At 31.2% G+C, this 24,735-nt stretch overlaps 1 protein-coding gene across 1 annotated transcript in view; it reads right to left on the reverse strand.

Moving 5' to 3' along the window:
- Positions 1–4,099: 4,099 nt before the first annotated feature.
- LOC111629419 (tyrosine kinase receptor Cad96Ca-like) overlaps positions 4,100–24,735 on the reverse strand; it is a 33,582-nt gene continuing 12,946 nt past the window's right edge. The window contains exons 2-13 of the mRNA XM_023373316.1: positions 19,119–19,469; positions 18,539–18,619; positions 14,375–14,526; positions 7,496–7,546; positions 6,734–7,183; positions 6,074–6,208; positions 5,841–5,997; positions 5,660–5,770; positions 5,414–5,595; positions 5,216–5,338; positions 5,029–5,140; positions 4,100–4,483 (exon numbers count right to left, since the gene is read on the reverse strand). Of these exons, the coding sequence (XP_023229084.1) occupies positions 4,212–4,483; positions 5,029–5,140; positions 5,216–5,338; positions 5,414–5,595; positions 5,660–5,770; positions 5,841–5,997; positions 6,074–6,208; positions 6,734–7,183; positions 7,496–7,546; positions 14,375–14,526; positions 18,539–18,619; positions 19,119–19,170 (1,878 nt within the window). The 5' untranslated portion in view covers positions 19,171–19,469 and the 3' untranslated portion in view covers positions 4,100–4,211. The remainder of the gene's footprint in view (positions 4,484–5,028; positions 5,141–5,215; positions 5,339–5,413; positions 5,596–5,659; positions 5,771–5,840; positions 5,998–6,073; positions 6,209–6,733; positions 7,184–7,495; positions 7,547–14,374; positions 14,527–18,538; positions 18,620–19,118; positions 19,470–24,735) is intronic.

Genomic DNA, 24,735 nt, shown 5'->3' on the forward strand with positions numbered 1-24,735 from the left:
ATGAAGAGAGTCAGGCCCGAAAACACCCGAGGCCCTAAGCCTTGTAGCTTAATTACAGCTTATAGATGAATCAGACCTTGTTCCCGGTAGGATTTTCTATGGGAAAGTGGTTCCTATTTAGACATTAAACACGTGAAGAAACCCCAGAAAACTTGGTCAGCACACTGTTCGGCTGCGAACCCGCGATCAAATACCAGTGCTCATTCATTCGGCCATTGATGGGCAGAATTTCAGAAAGAAACATTTTCTTGCATTTTCATAATTTTGTCATCTGAAGTATTTAAGGGGTAATAATTTAATTAATGGACAGGAGGGAAAACAACATAAACTTCATCTCAGCCATTTTTATTCTAAAAATACCGATTCTTGACCCCTGATACATCTACCTGGAATCTAATCCGGACAAATCAAAAAAATTTTAGGAATTTTTTGGATTGCCCCATTGTATGCCTGCAGAACCCATAATGGGCTTGCTAAAAAAAAGGCCTTATTAGTGCCCACGGGGCAAAAAAAAAGTTTAAAAAATCTCTAAATATTCGAATATTGCAAATATACAGAATTAATATGGAAGTTTAACCGTGAAATGGTACAAAGAAGAAACCAAAAGAATAACCTTCTATAAATCATGTTTAAATTTACGTAAGGTCTCATTTGTAATAAATTTTACATATAACCTCCACTGACAGCAACTTTCTAACAATGGCTACCACTAAACGGCGGCCATTTTCTTAGGCACTTTTCTGAATAGTAATGAATACAAAATAACCTTCAAATAACGGCCATATTTTTTTATATTCCCGTTAGTGGTCGTTGTTCAGAGGTTTGGTAGTAATTCTATAAAGAAAATTATATTTTGAGATTAAGAAATAATGTAAAATTATTCCGAAGGAACTCAATAATTAATTTACGATTTCTTTAGTGTATTAGAATGAATTTTAAAGAAGAAACTCGTAAGATTGCGGGTCAGACTTTCCTCCTTTAAACAGACTTTATATTTGTATAAAATGTTATAAATTAAATATTTGATATTTGTGTATAAACAGAATTTTCAATTGAAAGTTTATATTTATTTGTTTGTTTTTTCCCTAAATAGTTATCAGTTGATGTAAGCTGCAAGTGTTTCTGGGAAAACACATTCTGCTGTTTAAAGTCTGTGAAAAATATTATTATTTCTCAGAGTTTTGTTTTCCAATAATCCATTTTGTAAGCATAAACGGGAGATAAAACTGCTATTATTGATGATAAAAATACAATATGGCAAGTTGGATTAGATAATTGTTATACAATATAATACGTATTGAACTGGAAAAAGTTTTCACATATTTATAATTGAAGGATAGTTTTTAATCGCCTACCTTTTAGCAAGGTCTATCAGGACACCGATGTTTCCTATTGAGCCGCCATATTGGATCTTCAGTTCCAAGGTCGCGGTATAGATTTCATGCTATGTATGTGCAATGCACATACATAGCATGAAATCTATACAGTTCCTTCGAGTTCGAGCCGCGAAATTCCTTTTATAATTTCTAGGCTTTAACTAAATAGGTTTCAAAATAAAAAGCTATGACAATGGTTCGTATGATACAGTACGAAGATAAATTTATTTAGTTTTGAAATGCAAACTTAGAGAAGAAATTTGGAGATACTGTACTTGTTAAAATAAAAATATATTTAATTTTTTATATTCACATGCCTTTTTGCATTACACAAATTGCAAATAGGAGCTCAGAGCAAACATTTTTATAAATTAAAATTAGATGAAGAGAAAAGAAAACCATTCTCACAAACTTTATATATTATGTAAAGTAAACCTTCAAAGTGTTTGCAAGAGATAATAAGAAAGTTATTAAATGAAAAAAGTTATGCATATAAATTAAATTAAATTATTTTTATAGAAAATTAAACAAGTATATTTGTAAAAAATATGCAATTTGTACTATGTTACATTACTCTCAATTGTTATAAAATATTAATTTCAATGACTGTATTTTATTTTAAAGTATTTTTTCAGTCTACAAACATATTATAACATTTATTCTGTTTAATAATTTACATAATGTTGATATAAAACCTGTCAGAAAATTAAAACTTTACCACAAATTGTCTATAGACTATTACTAATCTGAGAACCATGTTTTGATGTAATTTAAACAGGATTAATTAAAACATACTTTAATAATGGATACTGGAAACATTTTAAAATAAGTGTTAAATATTAAAGCAATTTATATAAGTTTATATACTGGATTTTTTGTTTTCAACTAACAACATAAAATGAAACATGTTCACACTAAAAGACAGTATATGCAGCAAATAGCATTATTTGTATCAAAATAGGAAGTTATAATAGCAATAATAATTATAAAATATGCAATAAATTTCTGTTGAATTTTTCTTATGTATTCAAGCAATTTTGTATGACTGTTGTTCCTAATAAAAAGAAAACATCAACTACAAGTGGAAAATAATTTTCTGTAGTCTTTTAAGCAAGTAATCATTATTTATAAAAACATTTATTATTATATTTTAGAAATCTTACAGAGCAAAAATCTTCACAATAATTTAATTAATATATGTTTTTGAAAGTAATTGGTTGGTGAATATTTCTTATGATAATATTATGTTGTTCCTGTGATAAATATATTTTTTAAATCTGAAAAAACAATGTTTAATGTCCTAAAAACATTTGTTAAGAAAGCTTTAAAAATGTAAAATCATGTTTTTTCTTAATGTACTAATATGGAATAAGGGTCAAATTTACCTTAGGTAGCCAAAATGGCGGCGGTTAGGTTCGTTTCGTTTCCGTTAGATTAGGTACATTTTTAGTAGACGTTTCCTTTTTTTTTTTATTTTGTTCAAGAACTACCGTGAATCAATAACTAGTGATGTTTGGCACTCTCCCTTCTGGGAAGAGTCCGTTGGGCCCATGAACAGTCAGAAGTGCTGCCATTGGGGTTACCTAGGTACACATTAACCAACTTTTGTTTAATTATAAGACTGGGTTTGGATGGGCACTCTGTTGCACCACTGAATGCTACCACTCATTCACATGTACTAATGATTCAAATGCACCAATAAGTAGCACTTCTCACCACAGTTTTAGATGAAAAAATTTATCAACTGTATTTGTATTTACATTTTATATTTCATAATAATATATATGAGGATTTTTAAAATAATCTTTTCAGCTATCTTGGTGTGATATTAATAAAGAATTTATAAATTTTGTTATACAAATTATTCATATTTTAAATACCATGAANTATTTAAGTGATCGTAAAACACGAATTCATATAAAACGGAACGTATCTATTGTATTACAAGGAGGTCTACTATATATATTGAAAGTCATACAAGTGACTCTCAAATTTACGAATTTTATATAGTGTTAAAAATTATTTCTTTAACTAAATATAGGTATTGTGGTATTTGATCTTACCAACTAAAGATATAACAGCCATCTCACTACCAGGAATATGTGTTTTTCCAGGTTTAAGACTAAATTTGATTTTTTGTAGCTGCTTCGATGCATCTGTAATATCTAATTTATATAATTAATTAATTTATTAGTTAATAAAAATTTTTATTTATTAAAAATAATTCAGCATTAAATATTTAAAAAAATACATCTTTACCAAAGCATAAACTGAGGTTACTTTTTACAATAAATTATACAAAAGTAATAATTATATCTTCGATGAAATCGTTATAAAAAGACTACAATGCTTATAATTTATGACAATGTTCCTACGTGTACATTACATATACATATTTTGGTGTAAATAATTTGTTACTAAGACTTAACAATAATAAATTATATAAATGTATAGCATAACTTCATTGCTCACATCTACCAGCTCAATGTTTAACTATTTGTAAAGACATTAATTAAGTTTTCGCTTAATACATGACAGTAATTTCTATTCTACTGAATATTTTCTTGCTCTTTGTTAGGAGGATCTAATGTCAGTTCATGCCTTTATAGAAAATAATAATAAAAAATATTACAAGATTAAGCGCGAATGTAATAAAATCTTGATAAAGAATAATATATAAATCAAAACAGATTTTTAAAAGTTCAATATAATAATTTAAACTTTATTCAAACCTATAATAAAACAAACCATTTGGAAGCTCGCGTTATGTACAACATATCTTACAGAATTTTTGTTTTTAATTAATGCAGAATCCATGCTTTGGTATGTATAATTTCACAGTTTTTCTCCTGATAGATTGCTGATGTTGTAGTATGAATGATCAGGAAATCTGTCGAGTTCTATGTAATCATTTTCACTAATTAATAACTTATCTAACCAAAGTACTAATTCGTTAAAGGTGGGCCTCTCTGCTGGATCCTTGTCCCAACAGTAGAACATGATATTGTACATTTCCCTTTTGCAGTGTTCTGGTTTTTCTAATCTGTAACCGTCTCTCACTCTTCTCATTACTTCTGCAGCTGCTAGTCCCGGGTACGGTGTTGAACCTGGAAAATTAATGATGTCAAATAATAGTTTCGTGTGTAGTAACAAAGACTCGTCATTCACTTCTATGTACGAATGCAATATAACACTTAAAAAAAGACAATGGATATTTTAAGAGGTCTTTGTTAGGTTGGTACGCTATAGAACTCGTTTAGGAATAGGAAGCAGTTAATTCCTATTCCTAAGCATTTTGGAGGTTAGTCTGTAGACTAACCTCCAAAATGTAATAACATCAATGCCCCGTATTCCTACCAAATTTAAAAATTTTTGGTCTTTGCGGTCCTGAGATATAAAGCAAAATACATGCCAACACACACACACATGCAGAGAATTTTGTTCCCTGTTTTTGAATGCTTTTGGAATTGGGAACCTCAAAATCTAGGATCATGTCATTAGTTTGTTTATCCGGTTGTATTAAAGCCTGTGTTAACAGGAAACAATGCCCTGTGTCTGCCAAAGAGCCTTAAAAAATGTAGAAGAATGTATAATTTCTTCTAATTTTATATCATTTGCGAATAACAATAGATTAAATATTTAAAACACTTACCTAAAGTCACAATTTCCCACATTAATATACCGAAAGACCACACGTCTGTTTTACTAGTGAATATATTATCGAAGAGAGATTCAGGTGCCATCCATCTAATGGGTAATCTTCCCTATAAATTAATAAATTATATGGAAAATATCATCCAAAATAAAGTTTAAAGTAAGGAAAATTGTGTAAAATATACCTCTGATTTTCTCTCGTAAACATGCGTTACTATCACGTCACGAGCGAAACCAAAATCTGCAACTTTGCAAATTTTATTATCATCTACAAGTATATTCCTCGCAGCCAAATCACGATGAATAATCTACAAAAGAATATGGAATAATTATTTATTTAACAATTAAATAATCAAACAAGTGACAATTTGAAATATATTTACCCCCTTGGATGCTAAATATTCCATTCCTTTAGCCACTTGATAGGCAAACAGGGTCAAATCGCGCGACGTCAAATGCTTGCTACTCCCGTGAAGGTTACCATAAAATCTTTCTGCTCTACTTTCTCTTAAATACGATTGGAGTTTACCGTGATTTACATACTCCATTATGACAAAAATTGGATCTGTAAACGATTTTAATTAACTTTCTTCAATATCAGTTAATTAGTTTCAAGTTACTTTACTAACTTCTCTCTGTACAGCATCCAAGAAGGGTTACCACATTGGGGTGAGGATTTAACAACTTCATAACTTCTAATTCGCTTAATAAATCCTTCCTCTCCTTTTCCGTGGCATTTTCTGCAAGGAAGAAAGTTGAAATCAACAATTTCTAATTGTGGCAATTCAAAATTTTCTGTTCCAGACTTACCCTTTAAAGTCTTCACTGCTACTAAACTAGTTCCATCTTTGTTGTATATGTTTAAAGCTTCACACTTCCACACCTGTCCAAAGCATCCCTCACCTAAAATGCCAATGAACCTTAGATGATGCCTTGGAAATTCCCATTTTCTATTCTCTGTTAAGGGCTGGATATAAAGGTATACATTATCTTTTTTGTTTTATTATTATCAGGAATTATAATAGTTGAAAATCTTGTTTTACCCCATAAAATTCTCCAGATTCGTATCTGTTTGATTGAGCCCTTTTTGGTCTTTGCAAATACAACGAACAGGGATGACGATTTATTTTCAGTTCGTCTGAATCATCGTTATCTCTTCTTTCGGGTATTTTTTCATCCTTTGCAAAAAAATTATACAATAAAGCAGTTAAATTATGTCAAAAAAACAAGCTTGTCTACTCCGCCATTTTGATTTATGAAATCTATTCTGTCATTGATATCAGTAACCTCAATCTGTACAGATTCTGGATGCTGATATCTATGACAGGAGCATGCAAGATTTATATTTAAGTGCCTTAAATGTATTAAAAAAAAACTAATTACGTTGTTAATTGCATTACATCTTAATATATTACTACTGTCAATAGACATTCAACATGAATTTATCAAAAGCGCAGAGTTCTACACTTTCATTTCGCTCAAAATCCATAAGTTCTGTATAGAATTCTCATTTTTTTTACACAGGATTCGCATCCTTCCTGCACATAATTCTCATTACGCCGTGCATTCTTCCAAAAATGAAAAGAACCATTTCTTAGTTAATTTCAGGAAAATGTCCAACGAAACTCTTTCTAATTGGTACTTTGCAAAGTGCCGAGAGGACGTAAACAATACGAAAATTGAATTGTTGTTTTTTTACTTACGGGCTTTAACTTTTCATCCTTCTTGCACTTCTTCTGGAACAACCAAATGACAAAGCCCAAAATGGGTGCAAAACCCAAAATGGACAAGAATGGCAATACAGTGGATGTCATATCGAATCCTCTTTTGTTGTTGGTTTCGGTGGTTGGGGCAGGAGTATCGCTCGCGTTGTTGGTATCTGGCGTTGAGGGACGTGTGGACTGCGTGGTGGTGGCAGATATCTTCGAGGTGGTCTTGGTAGTAGCGCGGGGGGAGGTGGTGGTGTTAAGTGAGGTGGAAACGACGGCAGGAAGTGAACCCTCTGTCGTCGGAAAGGAATGGGATCCTTTTGATTTCCCCTTCCCACCCCCAGTGGGGGCACGATTAATAGTGATGAAAGGCACATCGATGGTAGGCACTAGAGGAGGTCGACTGTTTGCTTCCAAAATTCGAACGTACACTTCTATCTTGGCCTAAAATCGATAACAACACACGTTAAAAACCATGAAATTATTTTAATAATCCTAAAATAATTAATATAAACACTAAACTAGTGTGTTTGAGATTACGGGAGGATCTCAAATTTATACTGTAATCACTTACAATTGAGACTTTGTGGATTATTATTGCATATTATTACAAATTTCCATAATCTGCAATCTCATTTTATTAAGCAACTGCAATGCAATTTTATATATATATTTTTTCAGTTTAAACTGCATGGAACCACCCAAATTTTACCATAGAACAATTGAAATTTTAATAATGAAATTATGAAAACTTACCGTTTGATGCCCATCATTAGCAGATACGAATAGATAGCAATCGTTTCCAGCCTGAAATAAGAAAAAAAATTGTACATATTTTATTGACCCTTGACCTTTCGATAGAGAAAATTTTGTAAATATATTAAAAAATAGTTAAGAAGTGGAGACAAATTCTTTGGAAAATCTATAGCTGTATAAAAAAATGACGATAACGTAAGGGCTTCGAGGCACATCCGGCTTCTTACCGACGACCCCGGAGATACTTGGGAGGGGATGTTAAGCACGTGTCCGAGATGGACAGCCCCACCCCGGATCTACTCACCTGTAAGATATTAAGCAAGGCGCATGCAAACGTTGCTCTTCTATACAGGTATATATATATATACACAATATATGTGTACTGCATGTCATGGAAATTTTACCTTAACACTTTCATGGCCTTATGCAAATTGCATTTGTCAAGTGTGTTGTCTGTCGACACCAAAACTATTTTAAACACGCAAACTTGATAGAGAATGCACACACAAATAATTTGCATTAATAGTACTTTGTCGATGAAAATTATGTTTTGTGTGCATAGCTAACCGTGCATTAAATATGTTACAAAGTGCATAATTATGACAGCTTTTGATTCATACATAAAACATATTGTTTAACTACATGATTTTTATTGTATAAATGCATGCTTGTTGCCTTTTATTAGAGCATAATTATTATATTAAATGCACAATTATTGCCCTCATAGATGCATAGCTATCTTCTGTTTGGATTTATAATTATCGCCATCTTTTAAGCATAATTATAATCATTTCAATACACAATCAATGTACCTTTAAAGCATAATTATCACTTGTTATTGCTTTTTATAGTACTTGATATTTACTTTTTGATGCTGCATAGTTTACATATTCGAATATATAATTAATAATTAATGCGATTAACATGAATAGTCGGAAATTGGATTGCGTGCATAATTACCGCATTTTTCCAGCAATTTTCTTCACAATGGCATCAAAATTGCATACCCTGAATGAAGAAAATATAATTTGTGAATCATCACGACGATATTATTCAAAGTAAACGATTCAAAATTAGTAATTACATAAGCGAAAGGAGGAAAATTTATAATTATTTATAGCATAAAAATCATATAAAATTGCATTATTAAAGACTCGTGCAAGTTAAAAATTATGGCTTCACTTATTTATCGTTTCTTGAACCGGTTCCGAAGATTTTGGAGGGATGTCTTTATAGCTACAGATGCACTACATATTACTTCTTAAGCCATAAAATACCTAATGATATATTGGTCCTCCTTGCAAGCGCGTGCTACTTCGTTATTTTTGTCTTCCTATCTATTATAGCTTGCATACAGTTTATAACGTGCCCTGATGGCATCCAATTCCTTGCAACGTTACCTCGTTCGTAATGCAACTAAAAGAACTAATAATATGCGCAATCTACGTATCTAAATATGCGCTGTATTTGTATTAGATGCAGAACCGCCATTTTGTAATTTTTCCGAGACGTTAGTTATGTTAGGAGTGCATTATTTACGTGGTGGAGGTAGCAACACCTCGGGGCATTCGGCGCACGCCGGGCATCACTCGAAGCACGTTCTTACAAACAATAGAGCGTCTACCAGATACGCCGGAGTTACAATTACCATAGTTCCGGGTTGTTGTGACGTGACTAGCATCTGGACACGAGCCAAGGTGGCCATCTCTTCTAAAACCACGTTCTGCCTGGCCCATGAAAGAGACCAGTTCCTGCTGTCACAGCACTAAATGATTAAATCCGAGCGCTAGACTGAAATTACCAGATTTATGACCCCTCACCGTGCGTGGCTTACAAGTAGATTATTAGATCGCGTGCCCACTTTACTTCTTATATCAATCATAAATTTTAAAAAATAAGAATTAAAGTCTCCATTTCGAGTCGTCCTTTCTTCGTGTTACGGTTGGTATGCGCTTCGTTTATAAACTTTATATCGACACATCACTTTAAACACTGCATATTTATACAATGTTTTTTATAATTTTAAACTAATTTAAGTATGCATATTTAACTTTTATATCTCTAGTCTCTTATATACTAATTTAGTTTTTAATCCCCTTTAAAATGGCGCCTAAATAGTTTAATAAATGTAACAGAAGTTTGTATTGGCCTTACTGTTTTCCAGCAATCTTTTAAGTTGTTAAAGCGAGGATTGGATAAACTATTAAATGCAAATGCGGATCCAAAGGGTCCACGTTGTCCTATGGATCCTTTGAATGGATCGGTAGGATTCACACGAAGGAATCTATGTAAATTATACTCCTATCCATTTTTGTAAACGTGAATCTGAACGTATCTATATCCACATACTTTAATGTAAGCTTACATCATCTACATTAACATCAACAAAGAATGAAACGAATATTTATATAAAACCAAGTCTACAGACAACCAGACGTATAAAAAAAAAACTGAAATAAATCTAATTTTATTTCTTTATTTACATAAGTTATTCCCCACCAAAAATAAACATGAACGTTTGATAAAGTTAAAAGCAATTTTACTCGATTGCCATCTCTATTTTTAAAATTTTTTTTTATTATTCATTTATTCATTGAACGTAATTTATATGATTGCACGTGCAGATAAGTTAACGTAAGTCGTGTTTCTATAGAAAAAAAAGAATACAGTATAAATTATAGGACTATTACTTTAAGAAATAATATTAATTAGGGTATTTAATTCTTCATTCTGAAAAAAGAGCAGAAAGATATAAATATATACGTTAAACTAACGACAGACAGGCAGACTCACCCACGTTGATTCAGTCACGCAATAGACAGGTATAAAAGTATGTGTTGAACGTTAATGTTTTCGTTAACTATTGCTTAAATTTAAGAGGTTAAAATTCATTTAAATTCTAGGGGACCGAACCCGTGTCCTTATGCAGAATTTAACAAATTTAGACAGCAAATATTGCAAGAAATCCGCGTAGAAAGTACTTATCTTCAGTATTATAACGAACCCCCTTACACTATAAATGCCTTTTTAAGGCAGTTTAAACGATATAATTAAGTTCTTTATTATATAACTTATGCAATAATTATGTAAGGTATGCCTATCAAAAAATAAAAGATCCTGTCTGTATGTCTGAATGTTAACTCTCATCTGCAATTATAATACTACTTTATAATCTAAATAACTAACTAGTAGAAAGAAAAAACATTTGAAACTAATAGAATTTATAGAAAATAATGCGGTTTGTACGCTTGAGAGCAGAACCCACGCCCTTAAAGTGTAATTATATAACGTATAATTATAATGCAAGTTGTGCCTTTATTTGCGTAAAATAACGTAATATTTAATTATGATTTAAAAATTAAATTGATAAAACACAATTAACAATTTTCCTCCTGAAATTCTTTTGACCATGCAGAAGATCACTTTTAAATCTAACGATTCTTCGGTCTGAACGTTTAATTTATTTAAAATTTAAATATTTATAGATTATAAATTGTTATATATTGACATTAAACTAGAAGGAGGGATGAAAATAGAAGAAATTTTACTTTCATTGATTCTTAGATTTTGATCAGATAACGTTACAACACTTTGAAAGACGTTCAGGAGTTATTACAAGAGAGTTATTTCGACCCCATTACACGTATCATCAAAGCAAAAACTTAAAAAAAAGAAAATTACCTTTCAAAGTTATCAATACGATCGACAAGTTCGACCTTCAAAAAATTCCAAAAAGTCTGGAGACAAACCACGCCTCGTCCGGGTTGCAAAGTGTCATCCTCAAGGGCGTACGACGGGTTGACAGATCATTAAGAGGCATCCAGTAGGAGAACAGCTATCAACCCACAAATTTCACTTGTATTTCAAACTTCACCCTTCATGCTTTAGGCTAAGAAAAAGGTAATTAAAGCAACCTTGGAGGCCTTGGGGTTGTCTTGACTGCACGTGTGGACCCCAAACGACCCCGCTACCGACTGTACCCAGAGGTGACGGACTCTCTCTTCAAAATGATAAATATAGGAGGCACCTAGTTGTAGCCTCATAAGACCGTGATAGCGTTATGAGTCATGAGACGAATGGACCACCTGCTCCATCTTTTCCGATATTTGTAGAAGGTACTCGTGCTGTTGGAGTGTGTCGCGCCACGTGTTGCTCCCGGCATTTCTTTTTTTAAAGAAGTAAACCCAAAAAATTCGAATTTTGGCAACTTTTAAAGCTAAAAACATAATAATTTATACGAAATTTCCAGCGAAAAATCTTTATTTTTATTGTTTTCTTGCCTAAAATACAACACCTGTCCCGGTTGTAAGACAGGTGTTATTGCCTCAAACAAAGAAGTAATTATGTTACTGAAAAAGTTAACTAACAGCTATGATTGGTTTTTGTGAAAATCCCTTTAAGCACTTTCACTTTTATCTTAGCAGCTTTCAATTTCTGAACTTGATTTTTTGGAAGTTTAACACTTCGTCCTTGTACGATCATCAAGTAGTTTTTTTTTTTTCATTCTTTCGGGGCTTACACTCCGCCGAGAAAATTGCTTTTTCCAAGAAAATTACATGCCCTGAAGTTATATTTAATGCAGTTTTTTTGCAAATAAAAAATATTTTTCAAACTAGCAGAATTTTATTTTTAAATTGTAAAAATTCACTCAAGTACCTTAGCTTTAAAGAACGGATTTTGTAGTNTTTTCAGATTTCTACTCACCAAAATGACGTTCATTCCTCTTTCGGCTAATTCCTTGGCGTAGGATTTTCCTATTCCGTCCGTAGAACCGGTGACGACTGCCCACTTTCCGAACTTCTTAAAGTCGGTTGATATGAATCTGGAGAGAAAAAATAACTTGGCTCCAACGACGAGGATGTTTAACAGGTAAACTAAAACTAGAAAAACAAAAATAAGTCCAATACTTGAGAGGAAATAAACTTCAACAGATTGACATTGGAACATGGTCGACTGAATGTCTGTGTGGTTTCTGTTGTATCAAAAGCAATTTCGTTGTCTTTATTAGGCGTGATGTCGAGTAAATTATAAATTCAACGTATGAAGTACTTAAGATTATACATCCCGTCCAATAGTAAAGAAACGCGTGTTGTAAGGCATTACGTCTTCCAACACGTGTTTCTTTACTATTTTGTTATTTATGGAGAATTATAATCGACCTTGAATATGAAAAATGATGAAAACGATAATTTATTGTAGGTATTTTCCTTAAAAGTTATCTACGTTTTGAAAGATTTTTCATTTTGTAAAACTTAAAATTGAAAGAGATAATTCAAACATTTTCACTTTGAAACAGTGTAAACTTTTAACTGTAATGATTGTTTTTACATTGTACGAATACACTTACACTAACTATTAAAAGAAAAATAATATAAAGAATATAATATGTTTATGTTTTACCTTCGATGAGCGTTCAACCCTCTCGAAAGGTTATTTAGAAAGAAAATCAGAAAGGGGCAGGCCAATAATTGAATACTTAGACAATATAAGAATTGGAAGACCTTATATACTGCTCAATAAATGGCAAAAAGAATTGCCGAGAGAAATCACAATGTCCACCAGAGGCGAAGTGCCTATGAGGATTTTCAAGCTTAGCCTACTCTTCTTAAATTACTCCTATTCAACGATGTTTAAAAAGATATTTATTAGTCTAAATGCAACAGGATTTAATATAGTTATATTTTGGGACAGGCGGGAGACATATCCGCATGTCCAAATTAGTACCATACATACCTAGGGCGTTTTTGGCGCGCTAGCAACGATCTTTTTATTTGTAAATGGCATTCGTGCTATATTATACCACATGAGTAATGTACAAATTTGATATTCCTTGTTTAATATATCAGTATTTCAAATACAGCATATTGTATTAATATTATTATATGATACGGAAGATAAGAAATATACATCATATTACATGTTCAGAATATGAATAATATCTTCGAAATTTCTTTACTCATAAATGAAATTTTTGTGAAATACGTACCTACAAAACACGTTTAAAAAACAAATGAATAGGTCATCGGGTAATAACTTCAAACAAAATTGAAAAGAATGTCCTAAATTTCCAGTTGTATAATTCGATATTCCTAAAGTATTGATGGCACTCTTGGCGTAAGAATCTGCATCCGGTGCGAAGAACGAAATCCACTTCCATATATTATGACTAAAATCAACGAGATTAGTAGTTACAGTAAATGGAATGAGAGTTTGGAAGACAATACCTGGATGTCTTTCTTCANTCTTCTTAGTAAAAAAAAACAATATAAAAATTTGATTTTTCATACAAAAATATAAAAATTCAAAGAACTTTTTGCCTTTTTTTAGAATTGCATTACAATTTTTTTTAATATACAGTACTTTTTAAATAGGGGTTTCGATACAAATCCTGAAGGATTAACTCTTATACCATTTTATACACTCATAAGTTCAATATTTCAATTATTATAATTAAAACTGACGTAAAATTATGTTGGCTTACAATACACAAATTTACACAAGGGCGTATGTTCGAAATAAATCATAAATATGCATATAACTTGTAAAGAATGGGAAGGATTAACACAAGAAAACGTCTCTCATTAGCCTCTTTATACTCTCAAACGACCGTTTAACCTTTTAATAATAATAATAATATTAAAAAAAATCCTTTTTATGTGGGGGTGGGGAATAGAACGTTCTAACGGTATGAATACAAAACACGTGGGAAGAACAACCGGTTTTTTTACAACTGCAGCAGGAAGTAATCTCAAAAAATGAGGGTCGAAGCGTGGTTCACATAGAGACATGTCAAAGAGCGCGGTGTCGTAATTGCAACGTTGATATTCCCGTGTTTAAGAAAACAGGTGATATCGCATTAAAAACATACAAACTACTCACCTGACCAGCTAGGGAAGCTTGTAGGTAAACGTCACCCGTCTTTTTATCGATCCTAAAATAATTGGAACCATCCAGGAACAATGCTGGTTCTATACTGTATTCGATAGGATCGTTGTCGTCGTCGTTGGTCCTAACCGTTATAATTCTGCTACCTAAAATACAATATTTTATTAATTATTTTGAGGTAATTTGCATACCGCATCCCCTTTATTACATATTATAATGGGTTCGTTCTGAGAAAGGGGTGGCTACATGTGTTGCGAGATCGTTTAGAGAATTCGCAGAAAAAGAACAAGATATGCAAAATAAATGCGCTAAATTAGAAAAGAAATTGTTTTGCCGAGTCGAGGAAGTGTTAAAGGGCATTATCGGGTCGAAAGTCATTTTGTAGTGTGAAGAATATTAAAAAGGTTTCATAAAACTTTCATGTTTAAGATTCGACTTTGCATCTGATTGTCTTATCAAATAATTCATTTTCTTTTTATTATATTAAATGAATATTCTTAAAAGAATTTTTATTGGTTTTTAATACTTTATTTTATTGTCGACATTATTATTCTCCTTATTTATTACTCTTCTTTTTCAGTTTATGAATATATTTACTTCACTTTCTTTGTTGCTTTTTAAATAATTTGTTTAACATTTTTTTTTCTTTATTTTCCTTTGTTTGTCACTTTCATATCGTTGTGTTTTTTTTCTTTTTTGCAATTTTTGTACTGCTTTTTATTTTGTGTTTTCGGAGTTTTGCATTTTTTTAAATCCCAGTCTTGCGCTTTTTTGTTTATATCCATGTCTATTTCTGATTTTTACCTCTCTTTTCCCAACTTTTGCGTGTTTTATCGTGTTTATTTTCTACTTTCTGTGTTTTTTTCATGTTTATTTCCTAATTTGCACATGTATTTCTGAATTTTTCCTTTTTATTTCTCAACTTTTGTGTGTTTTATTTTTGGTGTCTGTATCTGATTTTTTTGTCTATTTATTTGCATCTTTAAACAGTTAACTTTACTCGAATTTTTAAATTGTTCTCTTGGCTGAAAAATTCAAAAAGTTAATTAAAAGTATTTAAATTTGTTATTATCTAGTCACAAATAATATAAAACAATACAAAAAAAGAACACAATAATAAATTTATAACAACCAGAATCAATGTAAAGACAAGCTTGTTAAGTAGCTAAATAACTATCATCAAAAAAAGAATTGATTTTCATCATAGAAGAACAGCATAAAATTAATATAACAACGGGAGCAGTGACGTCCAGAATTCCTTTCCCATTGTACAATAATGGAGAACGAGGAAGTGAACATATATATATATATAAAAGCAAGTTTGTGACGTGTGGCCTCACGAAGGCCAATGACCTTTTCTTATGGAAATCCAAATCCTCCCTTTCTTGTCTATCCCCCTTCCTTGTAAGCTTACTATTTAAACTCGTTTCCCAATACCCGAAAATTCTGTTACCATTTCTCTTATGATCGATATATGACAATCCTGACTGGGGTCATGCGCGGGGGTCAGAATACAAACAATAGAAATGCCACATGATTTGACCTATTTGTCTACTCGTAAACGTGGAATATAAGAAGTTTGTTTGTACACAGGTCGACGGGGTCTAGATCGTGAGAAATGTACACGAGTTAAAGCGGTTAACTTTTAACAATTAACTTAAAAACGTTTATAAGATACCAAAGAACTGGTCAACGACACACATCCTTGAACTTAATTGCTAATCCACTAATTCTGTACACGTAAAAGTCCTTAAAAAATGATACAGAACAGTCGATAATGATCAATTTTAAATAGACAATGTCTTTTTTTTTCTCCTTTTAAATATACAAAATTGTATTTTTAGACTAATAATTATGTAAAAAAGAATGTTTGCGCACGTTCTGCTTTGTTATTCAATTTAAACCATTGAAAATGATGAAAATTCGCTCGAGATTCTTAATTATAATTAAAAATCAATTGCAATTAAAGTAAATTAATTGCATTCTATTTCATTACGTTGTTTTAATTTCAATTACTTACTGTAGTTAAATTGAAATTAACATCGTTACTTGATTGTAATTAACTTTCTAACAGTTAATTGCCATTAATTAATTTTAGGAAGTTGATGAAATTATAAAATTTACTAATTTTTAATGTACTTTATAAGTTTAAATTACAATTAATAGCTATTTAATTTCATTTAAATTTAAGAAGTTACGATGAAGTTAATTAATTAAAAATAGTTGAAATTTTTCATTTACTAAGTACAATTAAGTTAATTACATTTGTTTTTATGGTAGTAAATTACAATTAACTTTATTAAATGTATTCCGTTCATGTTAATTATCTTAATTCCAATTTTTTGAAGAGGCGGAGGTTCGAGTTCCTCGAGCGACCACCCATCCTTGATGACTATTTTGGCTACTAGCTACTACAAGAGGGTATTTTAAGGGTCCTAAGACATAAACTAATTAGATTTCTGTCGAAAAAAAATGTTCATCTAGCCTCCAGCTGTGTTCAAGAAATATCCCACTTCAAATTATTAGAATTGGACGATGGAATAAAATTTCTAGAGTGAAATCTTTGATCCAAGTCACACGAGTTCGTACGTAACCTCAAATTGAACCTCCCACAATACACTTATCAAGTTAAATGGAGCAAACAGACAAACAGGAGGACAAACAGATCCGGGACCTCGCCTAACTCTGACCCAATTACCGAATTTCTGAGAATGAAACACAGATAAGTTTGAGGGTTCTCGATGGTAAACACAAGTAGTAAATCGTAAAACGTGATACCTCTTATACACTATTTGAAAATATTTGCAACGAAGAAGACTTTTTGGAGCGTTTAAACAGTGTTATTTGAGTTAAAACGTTGTCTCAACCGCCCCGGGTATATCTATCTTCATTTTCATGGAAGGGTGTTGTTTGTAATTCACCAAATAACCGTTCCCGAACTAGAGTCAACAATTTAGCACTTGTAGTATGTCAGGCTTAACCATTATCCACCCTCAACCCCCGGTTTTTTTCATGTCAATTCAAGGTTGACCTGTTTCTCATATTTTTAAACAATAGAACACACACACACACAGATAAAGTTTCTGTGGGTAGAGAAAAATAGAGACGAAATTACCAAATAAAATTGTGAGTAGATGGAGGCGGATAATAGTAAACATTACTAGGAGAAAGGATTATCCTTTTTATAAGATGTGTTCAGTGTCAATAAACCTGTTAGGAACGAGAAGCGAAGATCCGGTAGCATTCCACCAAGTTTTTTTTTTGAAGTTTTAATGTCCCTGCCTAATGTCTGAGCTCCTTTTTTCGTCATCTGCTCCTTTCCAGTTAATAGAATCGTTCATAAAAAAAGTGTTGATTCTTTAGAAGGTCATTGCCCATTTACGTGTTTACATTAAGGATTATCAGGATGGCCTTAAACCATATTTCTTTTTAATATATTACATTATAATCTTTGAAGATCATCTACGATGATTTTTTTAAAAAGTTCTTCGAAGCTCATCATCATTGTAAATGATCTTCATTTTATTTGATCTACTGCATCAGTATGTAAAAAAATACATGAACTAATATTTAGGTATTGCTCTATAATGTATGCATTATTTGTCGTGTAGGCATACATGTACAGTCGTTTCTAATGAGGGTAAAACTCAAGCATGTTAACACACTTGATGTCATGCACACACATACACATTATAAGTAGATCCCGTCAGCTGGTGTGTTTTGTATGTAGACTATTGGTTCACTCTGTAGAAATATACATATTATCATTTACTATATTAGGGTCCACAGCTTAATAAGGCATTATTTCCCTTTAGGGACACCAATATGCAAATTTAATAAGATAAATTAACATTTTGGAGTTCGTTATGCTTTATAAAGAATCGTAGATTATCAGTTATGCCTCAGTGATTTTGACCTTATACTTGCGTGCTGTGATATATGTTCGAAAAACAGCTTATATCTTAAATAAATCTATGCAAATTGGAGTTAATTTATGCACAAAATAAATGAAATTTATAAAATAAACTTGAATTTTTTAAAAAACTGGTATTTTCCTGAAGGACTTCAACAGGTCCTTCAGGAATCAATGAAAATGATGACAGAATTCGGTCCTATTTCAACAAGATATTATTATAAAATTAAAGCAATTTTACTTACCTACTGGTTCGTTTTCTGGTATTAACCATTTCCTATTAAAATCAAAAACCGGTGGAGTATTATGAGTTGGATAACAGCAACCTGGAAGTAAAACAAAAGAAAAAAAGTGGGTTTTGTAAAATCTTAAAAGAGTCGAGCCGACAAGGTTACTTAAACAATATCACGTCACGAATATCTCAAGGTCCCTTATTTAATATATACGTCCGTAATATAGGAAATGAGTTGTAGAAGGTCTCAGATCTTAACCGAGATTAAACCATTTTGGCATGTTTATGAGGTTTAAAAAAAGAAAGGAAGTAACAAGTTTAAGAACTGTTGAGGATTTACGCAAGAGTAAAAAAAGAGCAGAATCCAATTCTTTGCTTAAGAATGGAACAAAATTTCATGAAGGTACCACACCAAAGATCCTTAATCGCGACTTCCTGTTTAAGATCATTGTATTGATACAGATGGTTGCGCTCGGTTTTTAAGAAGAATTTTATAGATTAAATGAAGAATGTAACTTTAATTAATTAAGTTTTAATTAATATTACTGATCTAATTAACCGAGTTAGTTAGTTAAAAAAGGAAATTAACTGACCTGTCTTTAACTTGACGACAAAAATGCATAACAGCAACGTTGCACACTTCATGACAATTGATGATAAAATTGTAATGATGTATCCTAACGGACACCGCAGCAATTACGGTGTTTGAGACGAAGATATAAGTCTTCTCTCATGTCTTCCTGTACAATGAGTCAGGTGTGCAGCCTTCAGTAGAGAGGCTATTCTCCTCATCCATCTAACCAATGAGGGAGCTTGTCTTAAAAACCGGTTCTCACTCCAATTTTTTTTTAATTTTTTTTTTTCATCCTAAGCCACCATTTGTTTATATTGATTGAATAGGAGCTTGTTTGTTATTAATTTTACGGCATGTTCTGTTCGAATTTCTGAAAAAATAACCGTTTTTATAACTAAAATTTTGTAATAAATCCAGTTTTATGTTGATAAACAACTATTACGTCAATATTTTATGCATATAAAAATTAAATTTTAGTTTTTTAAACACAGATTTTAATATGTTTCCATAGGTAAAATGTTCTTGTGGGTGATGTTGTTGTTCAGGTTTGTACAGGAAATTTTACGTGTTAGTGTTGAAACATGGTTGAAATTTTGATTAAATTTCGTGCTTTAATTAGTGTAATACCTTTTAATATTATATATGACACCCTAAGTAAGGAGGCAACAAACAAAGATTAAGAATCAAGGTTGTCAAGTGTTTTATCCTTGATCTGTCTTATCCCGGAAGTCGCTGACCTAGAAGTTTAGATTTAATAGAAAATTAATATCCTTAAAATTGTTTCTATTGAAATTTTGTTCAAAGGGTAAATATTATTCATTGTTAAAGTATCAAAATATAAATTTTTAGTAAAGGTAACAGACATTTTTTTAAAGGAAACTTGTCCATTCTCTAGAGGCATTGTTTGCTTATTTATCTGATACACCCAGAGTTTATAGGTGCTAGATAGTGAATGGCACCTCGTAGTACAGCCCTTGAACTGGGTGTTGCGGTAAAAAAGTACCTGTTAAGTACGAAAATGTCAAACAAGCAACATTGTTATTAAAATTAATGCCAAAACCACGTGCAAAGATAAGAGAATTACTGCTAAAACGCTCTTAAAAATAATGCACTTAAATTGTTTTACGGTATATTTATAGGTGTGAAATTCTGTTAAAACAGAACAAATAAAGAATAATGCAAAAAAAAATAGCGTGAAAAAGGGCATTAAAATGCTCACCGTACCCTTTTCTACGCACTTTGTGCTTAAAATGTATAAGAAGATGGGAGCATAATCTACATCCAAAGTTACAAAAGAATAGAAAATTAAATCAGAAAATATGCTTAAAAATCTACATTTAATAATACTGAAAGAAGATTCATAACAATAAAAGAAAGGAGGACATAACACGATTCAAAGAGGGAAAAACAATCTATAAAACCTCAGGATTTATCCTATTTAACATTACATCCATAGAATATAGATTAAACCGACTAAATTCCCGAATATTTTATGCTTCAGTGACGTAAAAACGGTTGACCGAAACAAAATATGTTGTCAGGATAACACGCGAACCAATCCATCAAGAGGTGCAACGAGAAGGTATTTCAGCGGGATAGGTGCCATCAGAACGGGAGCGAAATTAAGAAGAAGAAGAAGAAGAAGGAGAAGAAGAAGAGAGAGAGAGAGAGAGAGAGAAAAAAAAAGCAAAGTATCTCAACCAGTCCAATGACCTTCAAATCGGTAGGATGCAAGGACGGATAAGATGCCCCAGGACATGTTTCGGTCAATGTCCCTCCTTGTAATGCTGTGCGGTAGCTGTTGGTCGTGTGTCTAGTTGAACTAGTTATTGCGTCTTGCGTAATCTTATCTGTTGTTTAATAATACATAATATAATTAAACTAGATTTTTTTTGGTTCTAATTTTATTAAAAGCAATTTTCGGACGAAAATTAAAAGAACCAGAATGACGCCGAGGAGGATTATTTGGAGGATTTTTTTTTGCTCTTATACCAGTAGTGTTAATTAATTTAAGACAGAAATATTAAATTTTAGATACATATTTAATTAATGCCTCTAGAGATGTGAAAATTATGTTTGGTTTATATTAAAAGTCTACTGAACTCATTCGTTAGGAGTTTTCCTTTCAGGTTCTTCAGAAAATCTCCGCTTCATTTTCTCAAATAATTGGCCTCCTGTGGTTCCTAAGAAGTAGTACGGCGATATTTTGGATATTTATTGGTCATTTAGTAAAAAAATCCGCTGATTCTCGAAGGATTAAAAAATCCATAAATTCACTCCTGATCCGGATTTATGGATTTAAAGGTTACAAATCATGGATTTTTGTACCTCATACAGACTCATTCATCTATTAACAGGAGGGAAAATAAATTTATACAGTTTTTTATCTGTTAAAAGAGGTCATCTTACCGAGGGACCACCTTTTAACGTTATAAAATACTTCATAACCTCTATTTGGTGACCTATCGATTGAGAAATGTAACGAATTTAATGTACGTTTTAACCCGTATTTTAAAGCTGTAAATAAACATTTGAAACCTCATTAGTAAGACCAAATTTTCAGTCAAAATCCTTCTTTGAAGGCGCAATATTGTATTTTCCTTACTGTACGAATGAATGATTCATCGGAAGTTTCAAGTGTAATGGTTTTATGAAGGAGAGACCAACCGAAACATTCACGATTCACCACACTCTTCTGTTGCTAAAAAAAGGTAATGCAACTTACTAAAAAAATATACAATGCTTTACCTATAATTTATGTATTAAAGCTTAATTTATTACATTGGAAATTTTCTTGAATGATTTACAAATATAATTGACACATGCTACAATGAATAATTTATTTAATTCCATGCTTTTCATAATTTGAGTCATGCTTAAAGGGGCAAGATAGAACTTCTATTTTCGGCCAGAACTTTTCTTCAATTCTTACCATTCAAGCAGGACTTTCAGATTCATTTTTAGTAAGGATTTTAATAGGACTTCGCTTTTCATGAAAACCCAGCACTTTCAGGACCATTTTGCAGGCAAAGCTTTATTTTTCAATTAGTTTTTTTAAATAAAAGGTTATATTTTACTCAGGATCTTAATAGGACACCTCAGAACCTCAGTGCACGAGGTTCAATTAAAGTAGTAAAATGATCCTATAAGAATATGCGTATTTATTCTTACATTATGTACCGGTACAATACGTTCTATTCTGAGTGTAAACATAAGATTGGTAGTTTATAAATAATTGATATAACCTACGTTTCCATTGTTAGAGTCCCTTTCTTTTCTGAATAAAAAGGTATAATAAAAATATCAATTACTTTTGAATAGGTTTGTTTGATATAAGGGTCGATGTTTAAGCGAGGAGTAAAATAATATTTCTTTGTAGACGATGAACTTGACCTATAGGAATTTTTTATTCTCGTATGATAATTCCAAATGGCTTCTTTCTTTGTTCTTTCTTCCATTTCCTTTACGCTTTATCAACCATCTGAGACTCTGTTCAAACTCATGCCCTCAGGTGATACTAATCTGTCTTCGGACGAAAGAAGTCTGTTGTATTTTTTAACTTATTTTTTAAATGTATTTTTACATAAATCTACCTTTATTTCATGTGGATAGGCTTTTAAAATTGTTAAAAATCAGACATAACCTCCCTCGTCAATGATAACAGCAGCGAGACATTTTAAAGTATTCTGGTTCATTATTTTCGTAATTAATTCATTAAATTATAATACAATCAGTTAGCCAAATATAATAACCTGCATTGTGTTTATGATTTTTGCATACAGCGCTCTACTCGAGCGTGTATATACATACATTTAAATTAGATTGTATTACGAATTTAAATATATAAATCAGATCGCAATTTTATTCGTATAAACCAATAATTTTGTATAAAATATTGGACTCTCGTATAACAGTCAAGTTAACTTTAATATATGACACATATAGCCTATTAATTGTAATTTATAAAATTTATACTTAAAAAATCTGAAATTTTACGGGGTTTTTTAATGTAATTTACACGTTGTAATTAATTTTAATCGATTTCAGACGCGAAAACGATCAATTTCTCTCTTAATTGTAATCAAATAATTAAAATTAATCATTTTCGCTTTTAATTACAATTTAAATCGATATTAAATTACCATTAAAAATGATATTGATTAATTTTAAACTATTTAATTATAATTAAAAGAAATTGATTAAAATTAATGTTTTTTTTTAAATTTTAATCCTAATAAAGTGTTTAAAATTGAATTAATTTTTTCTTTTTAACGTGGTTTAAACAAGCTGTATAAATATGTGAAAATTAATTACAATAATTGTATTTATTTGAAAATTTGTGAAATTTTCTACTCGATTCCATGGAGGGATAAATGCCCCTTTACCCCCTCTGAGGATGCCCATGTGTAGTGTGTATATTAGTATGTGCATCATGTAGTGTGCGGTGATGTAACGAACCAATGATGTATTCACATACAACTCGGTATGTGCATACATCATTGGTTCACTTCGCCACTGTGTTATCCTTAGTGTATTTTTTTCACTGTTTTGAAAGTTAATACCAGACAGAACGCTCTGATCTGACTGATACGTGCACGTGATTAATATACGTGCTTCAATACAAGCACGTATATTAATAATCTGTATAAGATCAAGGTCAAGTATGAGAAGAAAAAATCCTGATATACCTACTTAGTATTATACAGATTATATTTTTATTATATTTTATAGACCTATAAAATAAGTAATTTATATTATATCCTATATACTCGATCATCGTAGTATATTTAACTCTCTCCCTCCCCTCCAGTATGGACAGCTTTTCTTATATATAACAGCCTGAAAAGTAATATGTTAGTGCATACATTATCGGTATATGTGACGAAACACACATATGCATTACGTAATGTACTGTACATACTTTATTTGTTCTGTTTAAATATAAAAAGATTAGTTCCAAAAAAACACTAATTTTCTGTAATTGACTACAGATGGCAGTGTGATAAACGTAACGTAATTGATGACATCGCCATCTTTTGTCGATTACAGAAAATAAAATTAAACGTTTCTAAATTGTAATTTTTATTTCATAAATATATTTAAATAAGTTTGTTTTATTCTAATTAATAATTAACTCGTTAGTAAAATACTGTATTTAAATATTAGGATAGAAGTTTTTACGTTACGAATAGTAACACAAAGTATATCACTTGTGAAATTTATTCACACCAGTCAATCTGATATATTAGGATATACTACATTAAAATTAACACTTTTTTTACAGAAAATAAGATATACATATATAAGGTATATATATATATACAATATTATACATATTAGACATATTTAATATAATATAGGGGAGACCGGGGCAAGATCGGCATGTTAAGCTTTACTTAAATTTTGTGTAATAAATACTGCTGTAAACTGAAAAAAAAGCTTTGCATATTGTCTGTTGGAATGTTACCTTACTATAGAACTGGTTAAAATCAGTTTGGAAATAAAAATAATTAAAATAATTACAACTTTACAAGAAGAGAGAAATTGACGAAGTTGCCCCGGGTATAGGGGCAAGATCGGCAACTTCTCTCTTTTTGTAAAGTTGTAATTATTTTAATTATTTTTATTAAAGTTGC

Source organism: Centruroides sculpturatus, unplaced genomic scaffold, assembly GCF_000671375.1.
Source record: "Centruroides sculpturatus isolate CEXI.00-Female unplaced genomic scaffold, Cexi_2.0 scaffold581, whole genome shotgun sequence".
In the NCBI taxonomy this organism is placed as follows: Eukaryota; Metazoa; Arthropoda; class Arachnida; order Scorpiones; family Buthidae; genus Centruroides; species Centruroides sculpturatus.